At 43.4% G+C, this 19,070-nt stretch overlaps 1 protein-coding gene across 4 annotated transcripts in view; it reads left to right on the top strand.

The window, feature by feature from the left end:
• Positions 1 to 254: 254 nt before the first annotated feature.
• LOC6565488 (ras GTPase-activating protein raskol) overlaps positions 255 to 19,070 on the top strand; it is a 21,379-nt gene continuing 2,563 nt past the window's right edge. For 2 of the 4 annotated variants that reach the window (XM_043216041.1, XM_043216040.1), the window contains exons 1-7: positions 255 to 760; positions 845 to 912; positions 3,707 to 3,778; positions 15,999 to 16,119; positions 16,199 to 16,326; positions 16,809 to 18,475; positions 18,584 to 19,070. The exon at positions 18,584 to 19,070 is cut by the window's right edge and continues 1,476 nt beyond it. In XM_043216041.1, the coding sequence (XP_043071976.1) occupies positions 306 to 760; positions 845 to 912; positions 3,707 to 3,778; positions 15,999 to 16,119; positions 16,199 to 16,326; positions 16,809 to 18,475; positions 18,584 to 19,070 (2,998 nt within the window). In that variant the 5' untranslated portion in view covers positions 255 to 305. Of the gene's footprint in view, positions 761 to 844; positions 913 to 3,706; positions 3,779 to 6,337; positions 8,811 to 15,998; positions 16,120 to 16,198; positions 16,327 to 16,808; positions 18,476 to 18,583 lie in introns of those variants that run through there. The other 2 variants (XM_032738369.2, XM_032738368.2) reach the window with 1 other exon arrangement.

Here is a 19,070-nt window from a genome sequence, read left to right as displayed (position 1 = left end):
CCCATCGATTAAAGCAACGAATGTCCTGCTATAATCTACAGGACAAGTGGAGCAAACAAATAATGCCACAGCAACGGTAAACAGACTAAGAAAACGCAACACAAACCAAAAACAAATAAACAAAAACAAAAGGCAACTAAAAACAAGAATTCAAATACCAAAAAAATACCAAAAATACCAAGCAGCGAAAAACGTACAAGAAAAACACTAAAAACAAAAACAAAACAAAAAACAACAACAACAACAATAAACAGGCAGAAACAACAACAACAACAATAAGAAGAAGAGAATATCATTAACTGAAAATGAATTGCGGCGCACTGCGCTCTGCCAGCGACGACGCGCAGCTGCAGACACGAACGTCTACGCCGCAGCAGAAGCAGCAGCAGCAGCAGCGCAGCAAGCAGCGACTGCAGCAGCAACAGGAGCAACAACACCAACAACAACTTCAGCTCCAACAGCAGGAATCGCAGCGCAAAATGCACTCAATGCCGCGGACGGGGACGACAACGTTGACGACGACGTCGGCACAGTCGCAGCAACAGCTGCAGCTGCAGCAGCAGCTGCAGTCGACGCCGACGGCGCAGTGTCGCGCTGTTGCCATGGAGCAGCCACTGCGGCGCAGCACAATGCCTGGCCGTGGGCGAGGCCTCGCCTCCTGTTTGCGCGGCGAACGTGATGATGCCCCAACGCCACCCATTCATGAGGTGCATTGCGAGCTGCAGCAGCTACAGTTGCATCAACAGCAACAACAACAACAGCAACACCAGCAACATCTCCAACAGCAGCAGCAACAACAACAACAGCTACAGCAGCAGGATCAAATGCAATTGTGTAGCGGCAGCATCAGCGGCAGCGCTGGTGGCAGCAACGTTATGCCTGCAACAGCAGCGCTTGAAGCAACCGGCAGGAGTAAGTAGTCCCCAGTCCTTGGAAGTCTATTTGCAACAGGGGGTGGCAAGTTGTACAGCATGCACATAAACATACAAAAAATAGTACCAATTGGATAATGAGTCATTGCAAGAGGCTCTCTTGCTCTCGATAAACAGCTTTCTATAACCCCAAACATGTCCAAATTAAAAGTATATTTAAGAAAAAAAAAACAAGATTATAATAAAAAATAACGGTGATGTTAGACATGCCGACGATTACATACTCTTCCAAAGTAGTTAACGAATCATCAACACTTAATTCTAGATCATTATACAACTGGCGAATAAGGGAACTCAAACGATTTGGGCAATTTTTAATGGACAAACAACTGAATTTTGAGTAGAATTCGGGAGCAACTCGCATAAGAAACTGCCCCATTTGAGATCTATGTATGACGATAAAGGTAGAGGTTGAGGGGGCGTATGTTTCGTTCAAAGCTGAAGTCATCAATTCGGTATTCATAAAATAAATAAATTCTTATCGATTCAGCATCGCAACGAATTAATCCCACTATCTGTACAATATTCCCGCGACAAATGACAATAAATAAGGCAAAGAAAAAAATTAAAATGCGCACACAAATATTATGAACCAAGCGTCAGCAAAGGGGTGAGTGGCAAGTGGGAAGGGGTAATGAGAATGAGAATACGAATGCGAATGAAAATGAAAAAGAAGCTCAATGAGAACATGAACTGGAAAAGTTGCCAAACGTAGGTTCGTTAATGTAACATTTTTTGATGATACGCACTTCATGTGATGCCAATGACATCATCAATGAGTTGTTGCTGGGTTGGGGCGGGGAGGGGTGTCGGGCAATTTGCTTTGATGTCATTAGTTAGGCAGCCCCACAGTTTACAGTTTGTTGTGCGCGCACAGTGCGAATAAGTGTGAGTGAATAATACAAAGCGGAATTGTCGAGATGCGCTCAATTCGTAATGCTGATTGGGAAGCTGCTGCGGCGACTGACCCCCCCCCCCCCCCCTCCCACTTTCCCCGACCTTCTTGATTTGCCCTTACGTTAATCGTTCTTGGCTAACGGTAGCTGCAGTTGCGCTGACCATGCAGCAATAATCCGTTTTAGTATGGTGCGAAACCAAACCTGTAAATAGACAACCGCTAGTCTTAGAGTCACTCAGAGGCGAACAATTAGACAAAGCGAAATGAGATGAAACGAAACGAAGTGAAACGAGTTGAAATGCGATGGACTAAACTGAAATGGAATGGAATGGAATGAGTTGCGTTGGGTTGGGTTGGCTTCAGTTGAATTTCCTTTGAAATGGCATTCAAGACAATTGCAACAACAACAATGACAACAGCAAAAAGAATAATAATAACAACAACAACAACAAGATTATCACACAGTCTCAATCATTCTGTTGAATTGAAGCAGTCAATGGGAATGCACAATTGCTTGCATCATCCAATGAGTTTCAACTTTACGACTTTTGTGGTTACTTTTTGTGTAACCAGCCAGCACTTCCTAATCGCAGTTACACTTTTCTTTTGTTTCTCCCTTTGTTGTACCCTGTAAAAATGGCATAGCATCTCAAAATCATCAAGTTCAAGTTTATAGGATCGAGAGTTCCTCAATTTGACATATACATATATATTTTATATACTGTGTATTTGATATAATTCCAAATATTTGGTTGAGGTGTATTTTTGTATCCCCATAAAAGAAACTTTCACTTTTCAAGTGATTCTTAAAAAGCCATCACTTAACCAAAATATGATTTCGAATTAATAAGAAAAACGAAGGAAGTGTTTTATTTTAGTCTGGATTTCAAAATATTATTATGTTTTTCTACGGCTGGCTTAATGAAATTTGATTTGCATAACTTTTGTTTCAAACCCGAAGATCAAAAATATGGAGTCGGAGGCATCTCCTTCAATGCGATACAAACTTCACGACCAAATTAAAATAGCCTCCACATGGAAAAAGTGATTATAAATAATTCTTTAAAATAAAGTTGAAACAATCGCTGCAAAAGCAATAACACAAATGGAAGAATCGCTTTCTTCTCCAATACATATATCTTTTGAACTGAATACAGGATATGAGTCGAGTCTAGTTGGTCATTACAACTTTATGTCATGTTTCCATTCTGGCTGATCAGTGCGTCAGGGGTTTCTGTGCTCAGTTGCAAGCAACTCCATTGGAGTGCGGAAGAGGAGGGAGGCAACAACGACTCTTCCTCTTCTACTTCCTCTCTCTCTCTCTCTCTCTCTCTCTCTCTCTCTCTCGCTATCTGTCTATCTCACGAAGGCCATTCGTGCCTCACCCCTTTGCTCCTGCTGCTGTTACTGCTAGTTGCTGTGCGCACGTATCTGTATCTTTGTATCTGTATCTTTGTATCTGCGGCTGTGCTTCTATACATTTATCTGTATGGGAGCGAAGCGTCTCTCTTTGTATGCACACAACATGACTCGAGCTTGGCGCTGAATTGGCGCATTTTGTTGTTGTTGCAGTTGTTGCTGTTGTTGTTGCCGTCTCGTTGGCTATTCATATTTTAGATTAATTGAAATGAATTCGAAACAAGTCGTTGCATCGCCTTGCAATTTGCACCCAATGCACCAAAGGTCATATGTAAATGGGTCGGGTTATTTGTGCGGTGTATTGTTTTTTCAGTTGCAACTACTGTAAACTAAGACCCGTTATCTGGTCATGCACAATTGATAATACTCTAACCTTCATACTCATTCGCACTCTCACTCTCTTACTCTCTCACTCACTCACTCACTCTATCTCTCTCTCTTTGTCTCTCTCTTGCAGGTGAGTACAAATCGAAGACACTGCCTCGAATACACTTTGATACGGCACTAAACGATACGTCATTGAATGAAGGTAAACTAATTCTTTGTTGGTTTTTGCGTAGATAAATTTTACAATTGAAAAACAAAAACAAAAACGACAATCTATGTATAAAGAGATTAGAAATGCGTCTACATAAGCAAAACATTTGTATGTATACAACATTTTACAACTTTAATACTTTAAGCCTCAAAGTACAAACAATATTTAAGTATATCTTTTAATGGATGTATATGCAAATAGTGTTTCCATGCCTATCGCTCTAAGGTTCCCCTAGGTTATTTATTTTGATAACAAGATGTATCAATTAGATCAAACATGTCTTGTTTTTCCTTAAAGTCAAGTCAAGCCCTCAAAAGCTTTTGATTTTTCTTTTAAGAATATTCCAATATTGATGAATAATTTTACAGTTAATTACCCAACTAACCAACTATATATTATTTGAGAGTTAATAGTATTTTTTTATGATCAACTATGAAAATAATTGGATAATCATAGTTTTTCATTTGTTTTCTTTCTAGTCTTTTTTTTATAAACTCTACTTGTTCAATTTTCTTCCGTTGTTGATAGTTAAAGAAAATTCGAAAATGTTAAATTTTACTTTAGCAATAGTACAACTTCAAAGTCATTGACAATTTTACAGCACTGTTGTTTACCATGCATATATAAATATATATATGTATGTATGTACGTGTGCATATTATCATCATAATCATTGCTGATCGTGCGTAAATATAAACTTGATTACAAAGCTCGACATGACTCGGCCTAATCTCTTTAATCACGATCCGAAAGCTTATCTCAAAATGTGCGGCCGCAATTATTGTTGCATACTTTGCAGCTTTCAAATTATTTGCATAGCATAATTTGGGGCTGCCCGTCAGAATGTGAATGAAGAGGGGCAGGCAGAGGCAGAGAGAAATCGCTATATTAGTTTTATTCCCGCATTAACAGTTCATTGCGCCGCTGACATACACAAATGGAAATGCGATTGCGAATGGAAATGCCTTATTCCAATTCTTCATTAATAAGTCGCACAGTTCCGCAAAAGGTGCGCGATAGAGCTGGATGTAGAGGAAGAGGCAATGAGGCAAGGAGACGAAACATGTCGCACACACGTAAAACACAAAAGTCACGCACTTCCGTTAAACAGCAAACTGCTCTGCTGCAGTGGAAGAGAGGGCGAGAGAGTGAAAAATGTACGCCTCTAATTTGCTTATTATAAGCTAGCTGCCTGTATTGTGTTCAAGTATCGCCTTATGTTACACACAAACACAAATGCAAATACATTCACTAAAAGTGTGTGTGTGTGTGTGTGTTGTGTACCTGCGCTCAATTAGATCAATTACGAGCCACATTGCCACTGACGCCCTTACACCGTATGCCGTATACCGTATGCCGTATGCCTTTCGGCTCAGCGTCTCCTTCATTTACATACACACACATACATATACATGTACATACTATGGACGTGTGTAAGTTTGTTCGTTCTTCCACTTGTACTCTTTCCAGTTACTGTTGCCGTTGTCTTGCCTTCAATTCCGTTTCTTTACAATGCATGCGCTGCGTTTGAGACAATCGGGCATATTGCTTGTACCCTTGGCAAGCAGGTATGCAGATACATGTATGTAATATGCCCTCTTTGCATCGTCAAATATAACATGCTTGTGCATGCATATCTCTGCCTGTTTCATCTTTGAGTTGTCACGGGCACGTACAGACATGCATGCAAAATCTTCCGATATGACGACAAAAGAACACCAGGAATTTTGTTTGATTTGTTCGCTTGTTCTCGCTTTATCAACTAGTCATACAATTCTAATTTTTGGAAGCTCTAATTTCTTTGTTCATCAATCGTAGATCCCTTTCAATTGTAATTGCATATATACTTGCTCAGATAGTGAATTGAATTTGTATATGCATATGTACATCTTTGTCAATTGCAGGGCATTTATTTGTTTGCATAGCTGAGTCGGGATTAGTCGCTCTTGCACTCCTGCACTTTATTTATTGCTCTCTTTTTCGCTTGCTTCGGGCTCTGTGTGTTGTGTCGATAATTTGGTTGGTTTGTCAACGCGCATGGGCAGCACTGTGTCTCTTTGGCAGCGTCACTTGGCTACACTACGCACTCTCTTTTTGAATAGAACAGGGCTGCGACTTTTGTAAAATCTTAACTCATAGTACATAGGAGTCGTTAACTTGCTGGTGTTGAGATTAATAGTTGTTAACGATTGAAGTAATTAAGTAAATATATATTAAAGTATTGAATGTAAATACATGAATTCGATTATATAATTATATGATTTGAAATTATACAAAGTTATTTTTCAACAATACAAAAAGAACTCCCAATTGGTACATTTTCATCCCTGGCTTTGAGTACAAACAACGTCGATCACGCGCTCTCTCTCTCTCTCTCTTGATCTCTCTCTCGCTGCGTCTCTCACACTTTTATCGTAGCCATGCTGCTGCTTTGGAAACGGCTGCGTCGGCGGCAGCGTCAGTTGTGAGAAAAACGCGTCAGCGAGAGGTAGCCAAGCGGGAAGACGACGACGACAACGACGCGTTGCAATTTGTTTTTCTGTTTTTTTTTTTATTTGTATGTTTGTTTGATGCGCTTGTGGTTTCGTTTACATACAACATTTCTCAGTCTTACGTTTATCACGTTGTACTGTTAATCTGTCGTTCTTGCATTGTTGCATTTTTTCTATCGAAAGTATGTGTTTTTTTTTGTTTTTGAATATTTGTGAAATGTTTGGGTTAAATTTAAACGGAGAAAAGTACGCATAGCTGCTTCGAGTGCTGTGGCATGCAGCGAAACGCCACGATAATATAATAACAAAAACAACTGGCGACAACGACGCGTGAAAAACTGTAAAAAAGCAACAGAAAAAAACGCGGAAATGCACTTGAGCGCATAATTTTTATAAGTCACCAGCGACAACAAAAATAAAAACAAAACGCGCAAAAAAACATAAAGAAAGAAATTACTTGTCAGCAAATTGCAGTAGTTGCCAAAGAAGAAGCCACAACAAACACAGAAAATTCTCTCAAACACACATAAATAAACATAAGCAATCTTCACACACACACGCATACGCACCTATATACACAGATATACATATAAAAATACCTTTGCCGTTTGGACGCCCTCGTCCCGTCTCTTTTGCGAGAGCGCGCGCGCCTGCGCTTTGTGTTGGTGTGTGTGTGTGAGGGAGAGAGAGCAATGATGAGCGCGGCGCCTGAGTGTGGCAGCAGCAGGAACAACAATTAAAAAGCAAGCGCGCAAAAATGTTGCAGGCGCATTGTGACGCCAGCAGCACAACAACAACAACAGTATCTAGAAGAAGCGCGGACAGCGGCGACAGCGTCACTGCAGCAGCGACGCCAACGCAGGAGGAGAAGACACAGCGTCGACGCTCCACATTTTATGTGCCGTTGCTTATCGAGGACGAGGATAAGACGGAGAGCAACGAGCCAGACGAGCAACGCCATCTAGCGTCACACAGCAGCAGCAGCAGCTCCAGTTTGAGCAGCAGCAGTGTAAAAAAGTCGACCAAAATAAAATCGAAGAAAATGTCGCCGCCCTGCGGGTTCAATTGGAGCATTACGGGCAGCGATGTTGCCGCACACTATTCCGACTCGGATGATGAAGAGGAACAACAGCAACGTCATCGACAACAATTGCTCAAAGCAGCAGCAGCAGCCGCAGCAACAACAACAACATCAACCTCAACAACAACGCCCGCTTCGAAGCTGAAGCGTTATGGAATTGTGTTGAATGTAATTAGTCTCAATGGTAGCGGCGGCGTCGTCGTCGAAGAGAACGCTGGCGAACCCTTGCCCGATATGCCGCCAGATGGCGCCAGGTGTGCGCCACGCACTCATTTCAATGAAGATAACGACATTGTGATGGCAACGCCGCCTAAACAGCAGGCGCTCTCTCGCTCACGATCCCCCCCAGCTGACGTTGACGTCGACGCTGACGTCGATGACGTCGACGATGAGGATGATGACTCAGAGATAAGCCGCATGCAGACGAACACCTCAACGCCGATTAAATTAATGAAATCGCGTTCGCGCACAAACATTTTGGCCGTGCCACTGCCAACAGTGGAACGCGGTCTGGCAACGACGCCAGCAGAAACAGCAACGAAAACCACAACAACGCTGATCACACTGCGCGCCAAGGCGAAAACGCTACCGCAGAATTTAACGGCTTCAGTTGCACTGCGCGAGGCGGCAGCACTGGACGATAATACAACAACGGCAACAACATCGTCGTCGCACTACAACAATAATAACAACAACTCAAACAAACAGCTGCATCAGCTGTTTGGTTCCGGTTCCGGTTCCGGTTCGGGTTCAGTTTGCAGTGGTTCACCGTACAAATTGCAGAACAGCATCTCCGCCGCTTCGATCATCATCACGCACAGTTTTCCGCCCAAGAATCTGTTTCTGCTCAAATCGACGCCCAAATTGAGCACAGATACCACGCCCCCTACGCCCACGCACCAGGCACAACAGACAACAACAGTTATCACATCGCCGCCGGCCAAGAAATCGCTCAGTTTTATACGACGCGCCCATTCCACAAAATTATCGCGTAGCAATTCGCTGCTGAAGACCATCGGAGGAGGAGGTGTTGGAATAGGAGGAGGCGGATCAGCTGGCATGTCGAATGGTCTGGGCAATAGCGGGGGGGCAGGTGTTGGGGGTGGAGGTGGATTGCACCATCATCATTATGGCACATCGCTTTCAGCGTCGAGTAGCTGCGCCAGCGACGCAGGTGGCAGCTGGGGCAAACATTTCTATCAGAGCTACGATGTATGTCCGCTGGGCCTGGACGAGCTGAGCGCCTACTTTGAGACCGATCACTGTCAGCAGCTCATCCGCGAGCGTTTCATGATCAAGGATCTCAATCTGCACTCGACCACGACAACAACAACAACAGCAAATACGAGTTGCATTGCGACAACAGCAACTGGAGGAGAAACGGAAGGAGGAGGGGGAGGAGAAACATCCACATCGGAGCAGCAGGACGATGATGCGGGACATCATTCCGGTAGGTGAAAAAGGCGCAAAAAGAAAGGAGAAAATACAATATATATTTGATAAGGTTAGAAAACCTGGAAACTCTAGTCAGCTACAGAGAGAAAGAGAGAGAGAGAGAGATCGAGAGGGGGTGGCAGACAAGGAGAGGCAGATACTGCTAAGCTTATGCTATAAGCTCTCCCTCACCTCCCCCTCCCTCTCTCTTCATCTATCAATTTCTCTCTTTCGCTGTGTGTTCGTGTTGTTCTCAAACACGTTCGTCACGACTCGTTAGTTTCTCACTTCCTGTTTCTGTTACTGTTACTATTACGAACCCTTGATCCATCGATACCCCTACCACTGCCCATACCCTGTCCCTATTTGTTCCCCTTCTCTTTGCGGTGGTTGAAATGCGTCGCCAGTTTTGTCGTGTCTCCATTGCATGCTTTCCATTATTCGCTTCGTCGTTCCCTTCCACCCCCTTCGCCCTTCCCGTTTCCCCATCCCCTTCTCATCGATCGTGCGTTTCAGCGAAAAAGAAAAACAAAGCAATGATAAGATAAGCGAACATGATTTCGATTCTACACACGGCAAGTCCAAGCACCCCCTCCCCCAACTTCCCATATTCTTCCAAACTCAGTTTGATTTTTTTTTTATCGATGTACTTCACACGTTCTTTCGTTTTTTTTTTGTCTCCTACCTCCTACCCTCGTCGACACCCGCACTCAGCCAAGCGTCTGCTAAGCCTTCCTGTTCTTTTTACCTATGCTACTCTTTATTTACACTTCCCTCCTTACTGCTGCTCCTTCTGCTGCTGCTGCTACTGTTGTTGTCGTTGTCTTTATTTTTATTCAATGTTCGATCGTGCGTCTTTACTTTTCGGAATGTACACTACAGACACACACACACACGCGCGCGCACACATACAAATGTATGTATGTTTATACATATTTATGTATTTCTTACACATGTAGCCCAATTGTGTGGCTCAATTGTAGCCCATTCTGGTGGCGCACGTTGGCCCTGAGCAGGCAACGAAGCGTCGCACAATGGGCGTCAACTGGCTGACAGCACTGAAAAAAAAGAAGAAAAGTAGTAAAACATTATTTGTAAACTTTTGTATTAAGTACAATTGTGATTCCCCATTTATTCCACATATGTATGTATGTATGTATGTATGTACACACAGAGGTAAATGGCTTGATTATTTTACCATGAACAAATTCCATTACAATTATGTTGATTATTATGCTGATTATTAGCCAACAATTGTGATATAATCACATTTGAATGGCTTGACATAAATTTGTGTTGTTGTTTTTGTTTGCATTATTTAATTTCTTATTACAGATTTGTAGATGTTTTCTTCTACTCAAATGTTTATCTATTATTTGCTGTAAGCAACACAAACACAAATATGAATATAATAAATGGATTTCTCTCTCTCTCTCTCTTTCTCTCACCCCTTGAATAAATGATTTAATTGGTGTAGTTCACATTCTAGGGAAATTTGCAACTGAAGTGGAGACGAACAGAAAATACAGTTAATGCTGTTATTTAATCTTATGTGTGTGTGCTTGTGCTTCTTCTTCTTCATACACGCACACACAAACACACGACACGCACACTTATGCATGTATTTAGTTCATTCAATTATTCCATTGTCCCGCGTCCAGCATTGGCTGCTTTTTGCTGCTGCTGGTGCTGCTTGTTTTTCGGTCTCTTTGGCTACAATTTCAATTTCATTGTGCGTTGCTATTGTTGTTGTTTTTACCTATTTTTGTTGTTGTTTTTTTGCCGTTTTATTATGATTCACGCAAGCGGACAGAGTGACACCCGCACCGAAAACCAGTTTGGTCTGTGGAACGGTGAGAGAGTGAAGTGAACGCAGCCAAAGCAGAGAGCCAGAAGAGCGAGAGTAAAACGAAAGTGAGAGAGCACTGAGTGAGAGAGCAAATGGTCAAACGGCAAACGGAACGCCAAACAAACGAGCCGCTTTATTTTCTCAAACTCAAAATTTGTTGTGGTTGTTGTTGGTGGCATTCTTCAGGCATGTTAAGCCGTTTTTGTTGCTATGATTATTTTTGTCGATATTGAGCGTTAAAAAGAGAGAGAGAGAGAGAGAAAAACAGAGAGTTTATGCACTTGTGAGCAAACAGAGAGGGATAGAGAGACACTGCATTTGAGCACACTTGCAGTTTATTTGAAATTTGATAAGAGGAGAAAAAAAACAGAAGAAAAAATTGCTTTGTAACAGCGACTCAGCTGAGCGATTCTCGATAAAACCGCACACACACACACAAAGAAAACGCTTGATAGAAAGACACATGAGCAAACAATTGCTGGAAATGTGTTTTGAAATTCACTAGCACACACACATATCTACACATACATATAGACAACATGCATGTCTACTCGATAAATAATTGTTTATTGATTGATCCTCGACTAGTTCCACTCTTCATATCTATCCTGGCTTGGATCGCAATCGCCAATAGCATCTGTTGTGTTGACATTTTGTCCCCTTCCTTCCCAGTATGCCTTGTGCACATATTTCAAATTGGTTATATAAGGCTAATCAGGCATGCCAGTGCTCATCTTAGATCTTGAACATTATTATTGTCTCCATTTGCATTTCGATTCTTTCTGTAGTATGGGCTGTAAAGCGAAAAAATGGATTTATTTACAGGGTATCTGCCAATCAAGCATTTCTAACTGCCATACATTTGTCAATCATGTTTTTCTTTTCTTTTTTTTTTGTGTTTTTTGTTTGTCTTGTGTGCACTTTATCTTGTCTGCGATGCCATTCATTTATCAGCTCGAACTCGAGACGGATCGTGTGAGATGTGCATAGAAAAAAAACACATTTGTTTAACGAACTGTTAATTGAGTTGACCTTATCGGCCAGGGCAGACAGGCGGAGAGGCCTGGCAAAACGAATCGCTCTATTCGTATTCGTATTCGTTATTCGTAATCGTATTCGATTTTCGATCCATTCCCATGCGTTTCCAACCGAAATCGGCTTGTCTTGTCTTGTTTATCGCTTTCACTGCCCCAACCCTTGTAACCCCCACATCCAGCTCCCCTTCTAGCCCGCCCGCTCTGACTGCTGGTCACTGGCCTTAAGCGAATTGAAATCCGTTTTGAAGCGCATACCAAATGTCGACGACGACAAAGATGAAATCATCTTTCAGCAGCAGCAGCAGCAGCAACAGCAGCAGCAACAATAACAAATCAGTTGATGAAGATCACGGAGATCTCTGGAGGTCGCTGCTCCTCCTCAACTTGGGCTCATCTTCATCGTCTTTTGTCGTTTTGACCAAAAGTGTATTACAGCCTGACTCATTTCCCCACCACCTTCATCTTCACCTTCACCTCCACCTCTGTTGCTGTAATAGTCCCTGGCCTCGCCTTATGTGGCATTGATCGCGATCTCCAAAATAGAATTGGCAAGTGATGTGCCCAAAAAAAAATAAAAAATAATAAATAGAAACAGAAACAGACAAATGTAAACTGTAGTTTTGCGTACAGGCGACAAAACTCAACTAGTTGGTTTCTTAACTCATTATTTATAGTTTCAAGTTTCCAATTTTCCGATAAATGTTGAAAGAGCATTCGGAAAATATTGGTACTCAGTGGCAAAAAGAATTGTTATAATGTTGTTATAATAAGCAATTTGATTTTGAACTCAACTCATTTAAAGCGCCTTAAATTGATCGATAGTTGTTCTTTGGCCTGCAAATATCTTCTTCAAATGTCTTCATATATTCGATTGATTTAATCACCGAAGTCTCAACCAACATACATAAATACAAATGTATGTTTTATGATTACTTATAGAGAATGTGTTTATTGAACTCATTTTATTTGAGGATCATATCAGATACAGAGTCATAAAAATGATAAATAACTGTGTGCTGATAAGAAGCTTGGAGGTCTATTAAGAATGGCTAAGAAACGGCTGAAGCGAGTCGTTTTTTTCCGTTTTTTTTCCATTTTTTTTAATGTTTAATTTTTCCCAGACGAACTGCCATAAATACCAATTGAAATATGTGAAATGTCAAGTGCTGTGAGATATGATCTATAAATATAAAAGTGCACAAACAAACAAACTAGAAAACATATCTACAGTATTTATTAATGAAGTTGCAGATAAAGCAAAAATGAGATTAGAAAAACGAAAATGTGTGTTTTGAAGAGAATTGAAAGCACGTCGATAAAGTGGAAGATTATATCAATTATATATTGTTGTTATAGAGCTAAACAAGACCAAACATTATTTGAAAGGTTTATCTGACTAGTATCTTATCGGAATATATATAATATATATATGTATATATATATATAGCTTAAAACATTAATGAAACTTGCAAGATTGTTCAAATTTGAAGATTAAGACTTACTTTTCGTGATGTTTTATTTTGCTTATCTATCCGCTTGTCAAGAGTTGAATGTTATGATTGAGGCAACTCGCACCTAGAAATTACTGATAATTATTATAACTTTAAATCTCTAACAGCAACATGCCACTGCAACAGCTTCCTCTGCAATTATGCTCAGATCTATTGCAATCATAATCATGGCTGTCGAGTGGCAGTCAACAAGAAGTATTCATTAACTTGCTTCCTTGCCCCGTTGCCCCCCCTTTGCTGACTGCCTGCTTGCCTGCCCCCCTCTTCAAGCTTAGCTATTTGTGAGCTTTTGTAGGGTGCGCCGTGTGTGTGTGTATCTTCTTTATTTATGGGGGCCTCTATTGTGGGCGTGGGCGTGGGCGTGGGCGGTGTTGGGTGCGTTATACAAATCATAATCATAATCTGCGCCATTTTTGTAACTGGGCCTATATATTTTACTTCTACTTTGTCTGTGTGTTCGTCGTTCTTCTCTCCGTTGTTGTTGTTGTTGTTGTTGTACTCTCTTTTGCTTCCTCTTTGAGTCTTTTGTTTGTGGGCAGAGCAGCAGCAAGCGCCTATTTGGGGTAGAAGATGTTCCAACGACGTTTTGGATCTTGTATAGAAGTTGTATATAAATAGCAGGCAACAACAACAACAGCAACAACATCATCATCATCATCATCAACAAAGCATGACACAATTTCATATAAGTAGCTGTGTGTATATGTATGTGTGTGTGTGTGTGCGTGTGTGTTGGGGTTGTGTGTTTTTGTCTCCTTTTGATGACAAATCGCAATGTTTGCATCGCTCTGGGCAGCTGCAAATGAAAATGAATCAACGTCGCCTCCAAAACGAGCGCAACTCATCAAAAATGTATAAATCTCTGACGCTCTTTTGTGTCCAAACTCAGAAGCAAAAAAAAAATAAGGAGCAAGTGGCGTTGGGCGTTGGGAGTTGGGCGGAGGGAGGAGGTGAGAGGTGAGAGCTGAGAGCTGTTGGGACTGGCTGTGTCACAAAATGATGTTTGCCTTGCCTTGGCTGATTGTGACTCAGATATTGAGAGTGGAGACGTAAATCAAAAAGGGCCAAGAAGCATGATGGCGATGCGGCTAATCAACTGCTAGCTCTGTTTTCTCTTGGCTATTAGCTGTTAGCTGCTGGCTGCTTGCTGCTTGCTGGGTGGGCTGACAAGGTCGTTTCCATGTCTTTAATCTCTTGAGTTGCGCTTTGTTGTTGTTGTTATTGTGAGGGCGTCCACAAGCAACCACAAGAAGAAGAATGTGTGTAGAAACCAGTTTGCCAGCCGCAGTCAGTCAGTCGTCGAGAACAAGTAGATGAAGATGATGATGAAGATGAAGATGAAGATGATGATGAAGATGAAGAAGATGATGATGATGAAGATGACGACGATGATGATGATGAAGAGGCCTCGTTTACCTTTTTCGGGGCAGTTTGATGAATCATGAATCAACGATGAGTACCTGCAGTCTCCTCCTCTTCTCTTTGCGGCTGCTGCTGTTTCTGCTGTTGCTTCTAGGGGGCGTGGCAACAACAACCGGGGCAGGTGGTGATGTGCAGCAGCAGCAGCTGCTATGACTTGGGCTCCTTTCCTTTTGTTGTGTGTGTGTGTGTGTGTTTGTGTGTGTTGTGTGTGTTGTGTGGAATCCAAGTCGACGAGCCAAGCCGAAACCGGTTGCTCTTATGCGGGTTTTACTCGGCCTTTGCATTTTTTACTTCTTCCTCTCTCTGTCTCTCTATCTCTGTATTAACTTCCCCCTCGCCTTGTCTCGTTTGTCTTTGGCTCAAATTGAAATAACCACAAGCGAAATTCCTGCAAGTCAATTGCTCAGCAGCCTAGGCTAAATATGCCCATAATACCCTTAATCCCTGAGCCCCTCCAAACGGTTTTAATTCCTTCTTCTTTTTGTTTTCAACTCACACTGACAATTGCAAACAGTAAAAAATATAAAACAAAGAAAAAGAAAGATAAATAAGCAAAAGAAAAAGAAAAAAACAAAAAAACGTCAGCTTTATTCTATGCAAGCAAAGTGATAAACACGATTCAGAGACTGGTTTAGAGACAAGTTTTAAAAATGCCGATGATTTAATCGGGAATGCACAAAAAACACTTGTAGATAATTAACCAAAGCGAATCAAATTAATATGTGCACGATTCTTTAGTGAGCACAGTTAATTTTGCACAGCTTTCATCGTGCGTGCATCGATAGCAAATTATCGATTATATAAATTGATCGATTTACAAGAAGCAACTTATAAGATTTAAGCAGATTTAAGCCGGTTATAACCATGAGAAAGAACTATCTTAGGATACTTACCGATCTAATGACGGGATAGTGTAGACTAAGAAGTTATCTAACTAGACTAGGTATATATATATAGTAGCGATCTCTCAAGGTTCTGTGAAAGAGAGGAGGAATCCTCGATACACATCCTAGCAGAATGTGGCGCACTAGCTAGAAGAAAATGTAGCATTCTAGGGTTGCATGTCTTGAATTTTAGAGACATAGAAGACCTCAACCCAACAACGATCCCAGTATTCGTACGGGATCTGGGGCTGATGGAAGAGCTACAGGTTCAGAATGGGACACAATAGATATAATTCCCCCCAATAATAATAATAACTTATAAGCTAGATAGAGATAGGTCAGGATATGTTAGCAATTGATACTTAATACGAGTAGCATTAATCTGAGTTGTAATCTAGTTAAAAATCATCATATCATTTGATTAGTTGATTCGTTCATTTGGATAACACTGTCATCGATGGCGATTGACTAATCACAATCGTTACGCTCTCTCACTTACAGATACTTCATATGAGAAGGCCTGTCGTCGCGGCTCGGCGCCCACAACGCCCATCCTGGGCAGCAAACAGCATCAGCAGGAGCACAATGCCGCCTCCCGCTTCACCAACTTCTTTTCCAAAAGGTATGTATTATTATAGTTAGTAAGTTGGAGCTGTAGCTGTACTACTAAGTCCCATTGTCTTGTCACCTTGCCCGAATAGATCGAATCCCCTTAAACGCACCAAGTCAGTGACCAAATTGGAGCGCACCAAGCGCGGATCGGGCGGTCTGCGCGGCTCGCGTTCTCACGAGAGTCTACTCTCCAGTCATGCGGTCATGTCCACCATCGGTGAGTATTCCAAGTACATAGTATATAGTATATATATGGCAACAGTAACAGCTGCTTGTGGGCCATTTAAGATTTGACTATGGTTGAGTTTTCGCGTAAAGAAAATTACTCGGTTTGCATGATGAGAATTCGTCGGACTCGTTGGTTGGTCATTCAACTAGAGCACCAACTTGTTACTATTTTCATTTCATTACTCAATTTTTACTTTCTCAACTTTCGCTTTGCAAACTTACTCGTTGCTTTTTATAAAATGTTCTCGTTATCCTTTTAACTACTTCGATAAACTAACGAGTTAGAGTTAGACAGAAACTTAGTTGAAATTCGTTAGTTCGTTTATCCTTATCCAATTTTCATGCTTGAAACTCAACCATTTTCAAATAGTTTTTGATATTTTTAATTGAATTCGCTTTATTCACTTGTACGATATTCGTTAAACTTACTCGTTGCTCTTATCTTATCTGCTTCTCGCTGCTACCATACAGATTTGTCCTGCAGCGGAGCTGTGGGCGTGGCGCCCGTACACCAATCGGTGCTGGGTCGTCGACATTGCTTTCAGGTGCGCGGCGGGCCGCGCGGCGAGCGTTACTATTCGTGTGGATCGCGACAGGAGCGAGACCTGTGGATCTACTCGCTGCGCAAGTCGATAGCACCGAATGCGGAGCACACTCGCCGCACCGACAACTCGCTGAAGCTGTGGGTGTACGAGGCAAAGAATCTGCCCGCCAAAAAGAAATACTTCTGTGAGCTGCAGCTGGACAAGACGCTGTACGGCAGGACGAGCGTGAAGCTGCAGACGGATCTGTTGTTCTGGGGCGAGTACTTTGACTTTCCGGATATACCCGAGATCAATGTGATCACCGTCAACGTTTTCCGTGAGATTGACAAGAAGAAGAAGCGAGACAAATACCAATTTGTCGGCTCGGTGAAGATACCAGTGCACGAGGTGACCTCACGCCTAATCTGCGAGGACTGGTATCCCATATTGAGCGACAAGGCCGGCGATAGTCTGGGTCGCACCGGTCTCGGCAATAAGGATAAGGAGCGTGAGCTGTTGCCAACATTGCGGATTAAGTGCCGTTTCCAGAGCACCGACATTCTGCCCATCAATGTCTATGCCAATTTCCTGGCCTACCTCAAGGAGAACTACAAACGCGTCTGCGAAACTCTAGAGCCGGTGATTGGTGTCAAGGCCAAGGAGGATATTGGCCAGGCACTGGTTCTGCTTATGCATGCCCAGGGACTGGCCGGCGCCTTCCTCACCGATGTCGTCGCCCTCGATTTGCTCCGCGTGGGCGATCAGCGTTTAACATTTCGTGGCAACTCGCTGGCCACCAAGAGCATGGAGGCATTCCTCAAACTAACCGGGGAACAGTATCTGCAGGACACACTCTCGGCGCCCATCAACGAGCTGATCCAATCGGAGCGCGACTGCGAAGTGGACCCCACCAAGACGACGGGCTCCTCGGCCGGCTCGCTGCAGCGTCAGCAGGCAGCGTTGCGTGGCGCTGTCCGCAGTGCCTGGCAGTGTATCTATGAGTCGCATAAGCATTTTCCGCCACAGCTGCGCGCCTGCTTTGCCACGTTCCGGGAGCGATTGCAGCAGCTGGGCCGCCAGGATATGGCCGATAATCTGATCTCGGCCAGCATATTTTTGCGCTTCCTATGCCCGGCGATACTGTCGCCGTCGCTGTTCAACATCACCAGCGAGCTGCCGTCGGCGCGTGCCACACGCAATCTGACGCTGGTCGCCAAAACGCTGCAGACTTTGGCGAATTTCACACGCTTCCAGGGCAAGGAGAACTTCATGGAGTTTCTCAATGATTTTCTCGAACAGGAGGCCGGACGCATGCAGCAGTTCCTCGAGTACATTTCCACACGGCCCGAGCACGCCACGCCCGACTCCATTCTGGACTGGGCGGGCTACATCGATCAGGGCAAACAGTTGTCCATCCTGCACAGCCTGCTCAGCGAGAGTCTGGCCAAGTTGCCAGAGGCGCGCCAGCACGAACTCGATCCGCTGCAGCACATCCTGGACGACATCAGTCGTGCCAAGGAGCTAAATGGCGGGCATGCTTTGGCATCGGGCTATCTGCCCACGGTTATGTCATCCACGCAAGAGAATCAGGAGAATCGTCAGCCCGAAATGGGTGTTGGTTTGGCGCCCAGCACATCCAGCAGCTCCTTGTTGCAGCACCAGCAGCAGCAGCAGCAGCAACAGTCGCAGCAGCAGCAGCAACAGTTGCAGTTGCAGTCGCAGCAACAGCAGCAGCCCCAGCAGCCCCAGCAGCAGCAGCAATCAGCACAGTTGGCTCAACCTCAACATGCTGTGGTCAGTAAACCGCTGCCCGCGGAACGTGGCATTATGCGAGGCGTTCTCACGCCCAGCGCGCTCGAGAAGAACATTTTTCGCTACAATGATCCCACAGTGAATGTGCGACTGCAACAGCAGCAACAGCAACAACAGCAACAGCAGCAGCAACAGTTGCAGCTGCTTTCCAATTCGCAGAGCTCGATTGCGGGCGCTGGTGTTGGCGGTGGTTCTGGTTGTGGTGGTGGTGTCTACATGAGTTCACCAGTGCTGCAGCATGCACAATCGCAAAGCTCGATGGCATCCTCGTCACTGAATGGCAGCAGCAGTAATCTGTTGATGCCACAACAACATCAACAGCAGCAGCAGCAGCAGCAACACTGTCCGCCGGCGCCGCAAACAAGCGCCTCCAGCACCATGGAGCGCATCGATCGAT

The sequence above is a fragment of the Drosophila grimshawi genome, unplaced genomic scaffold (genome assembly GCF_018153295.1).
Source record: "Drosophila grimshawi isolate 15287-2541.00 unplaced genomic scaffold, ASM1815329v1 contig_848, whole genome shotgun sequence".
Lineage (NCBI taxonomy): Eukaryota > Metazoa > Arthropoda > Insecta > Diptera > Drosophilidae > Drosophila > Drosophila grimshawi.
This window is presented reverse-complemented; position numbering and strand designations above follow the sequence as displayed.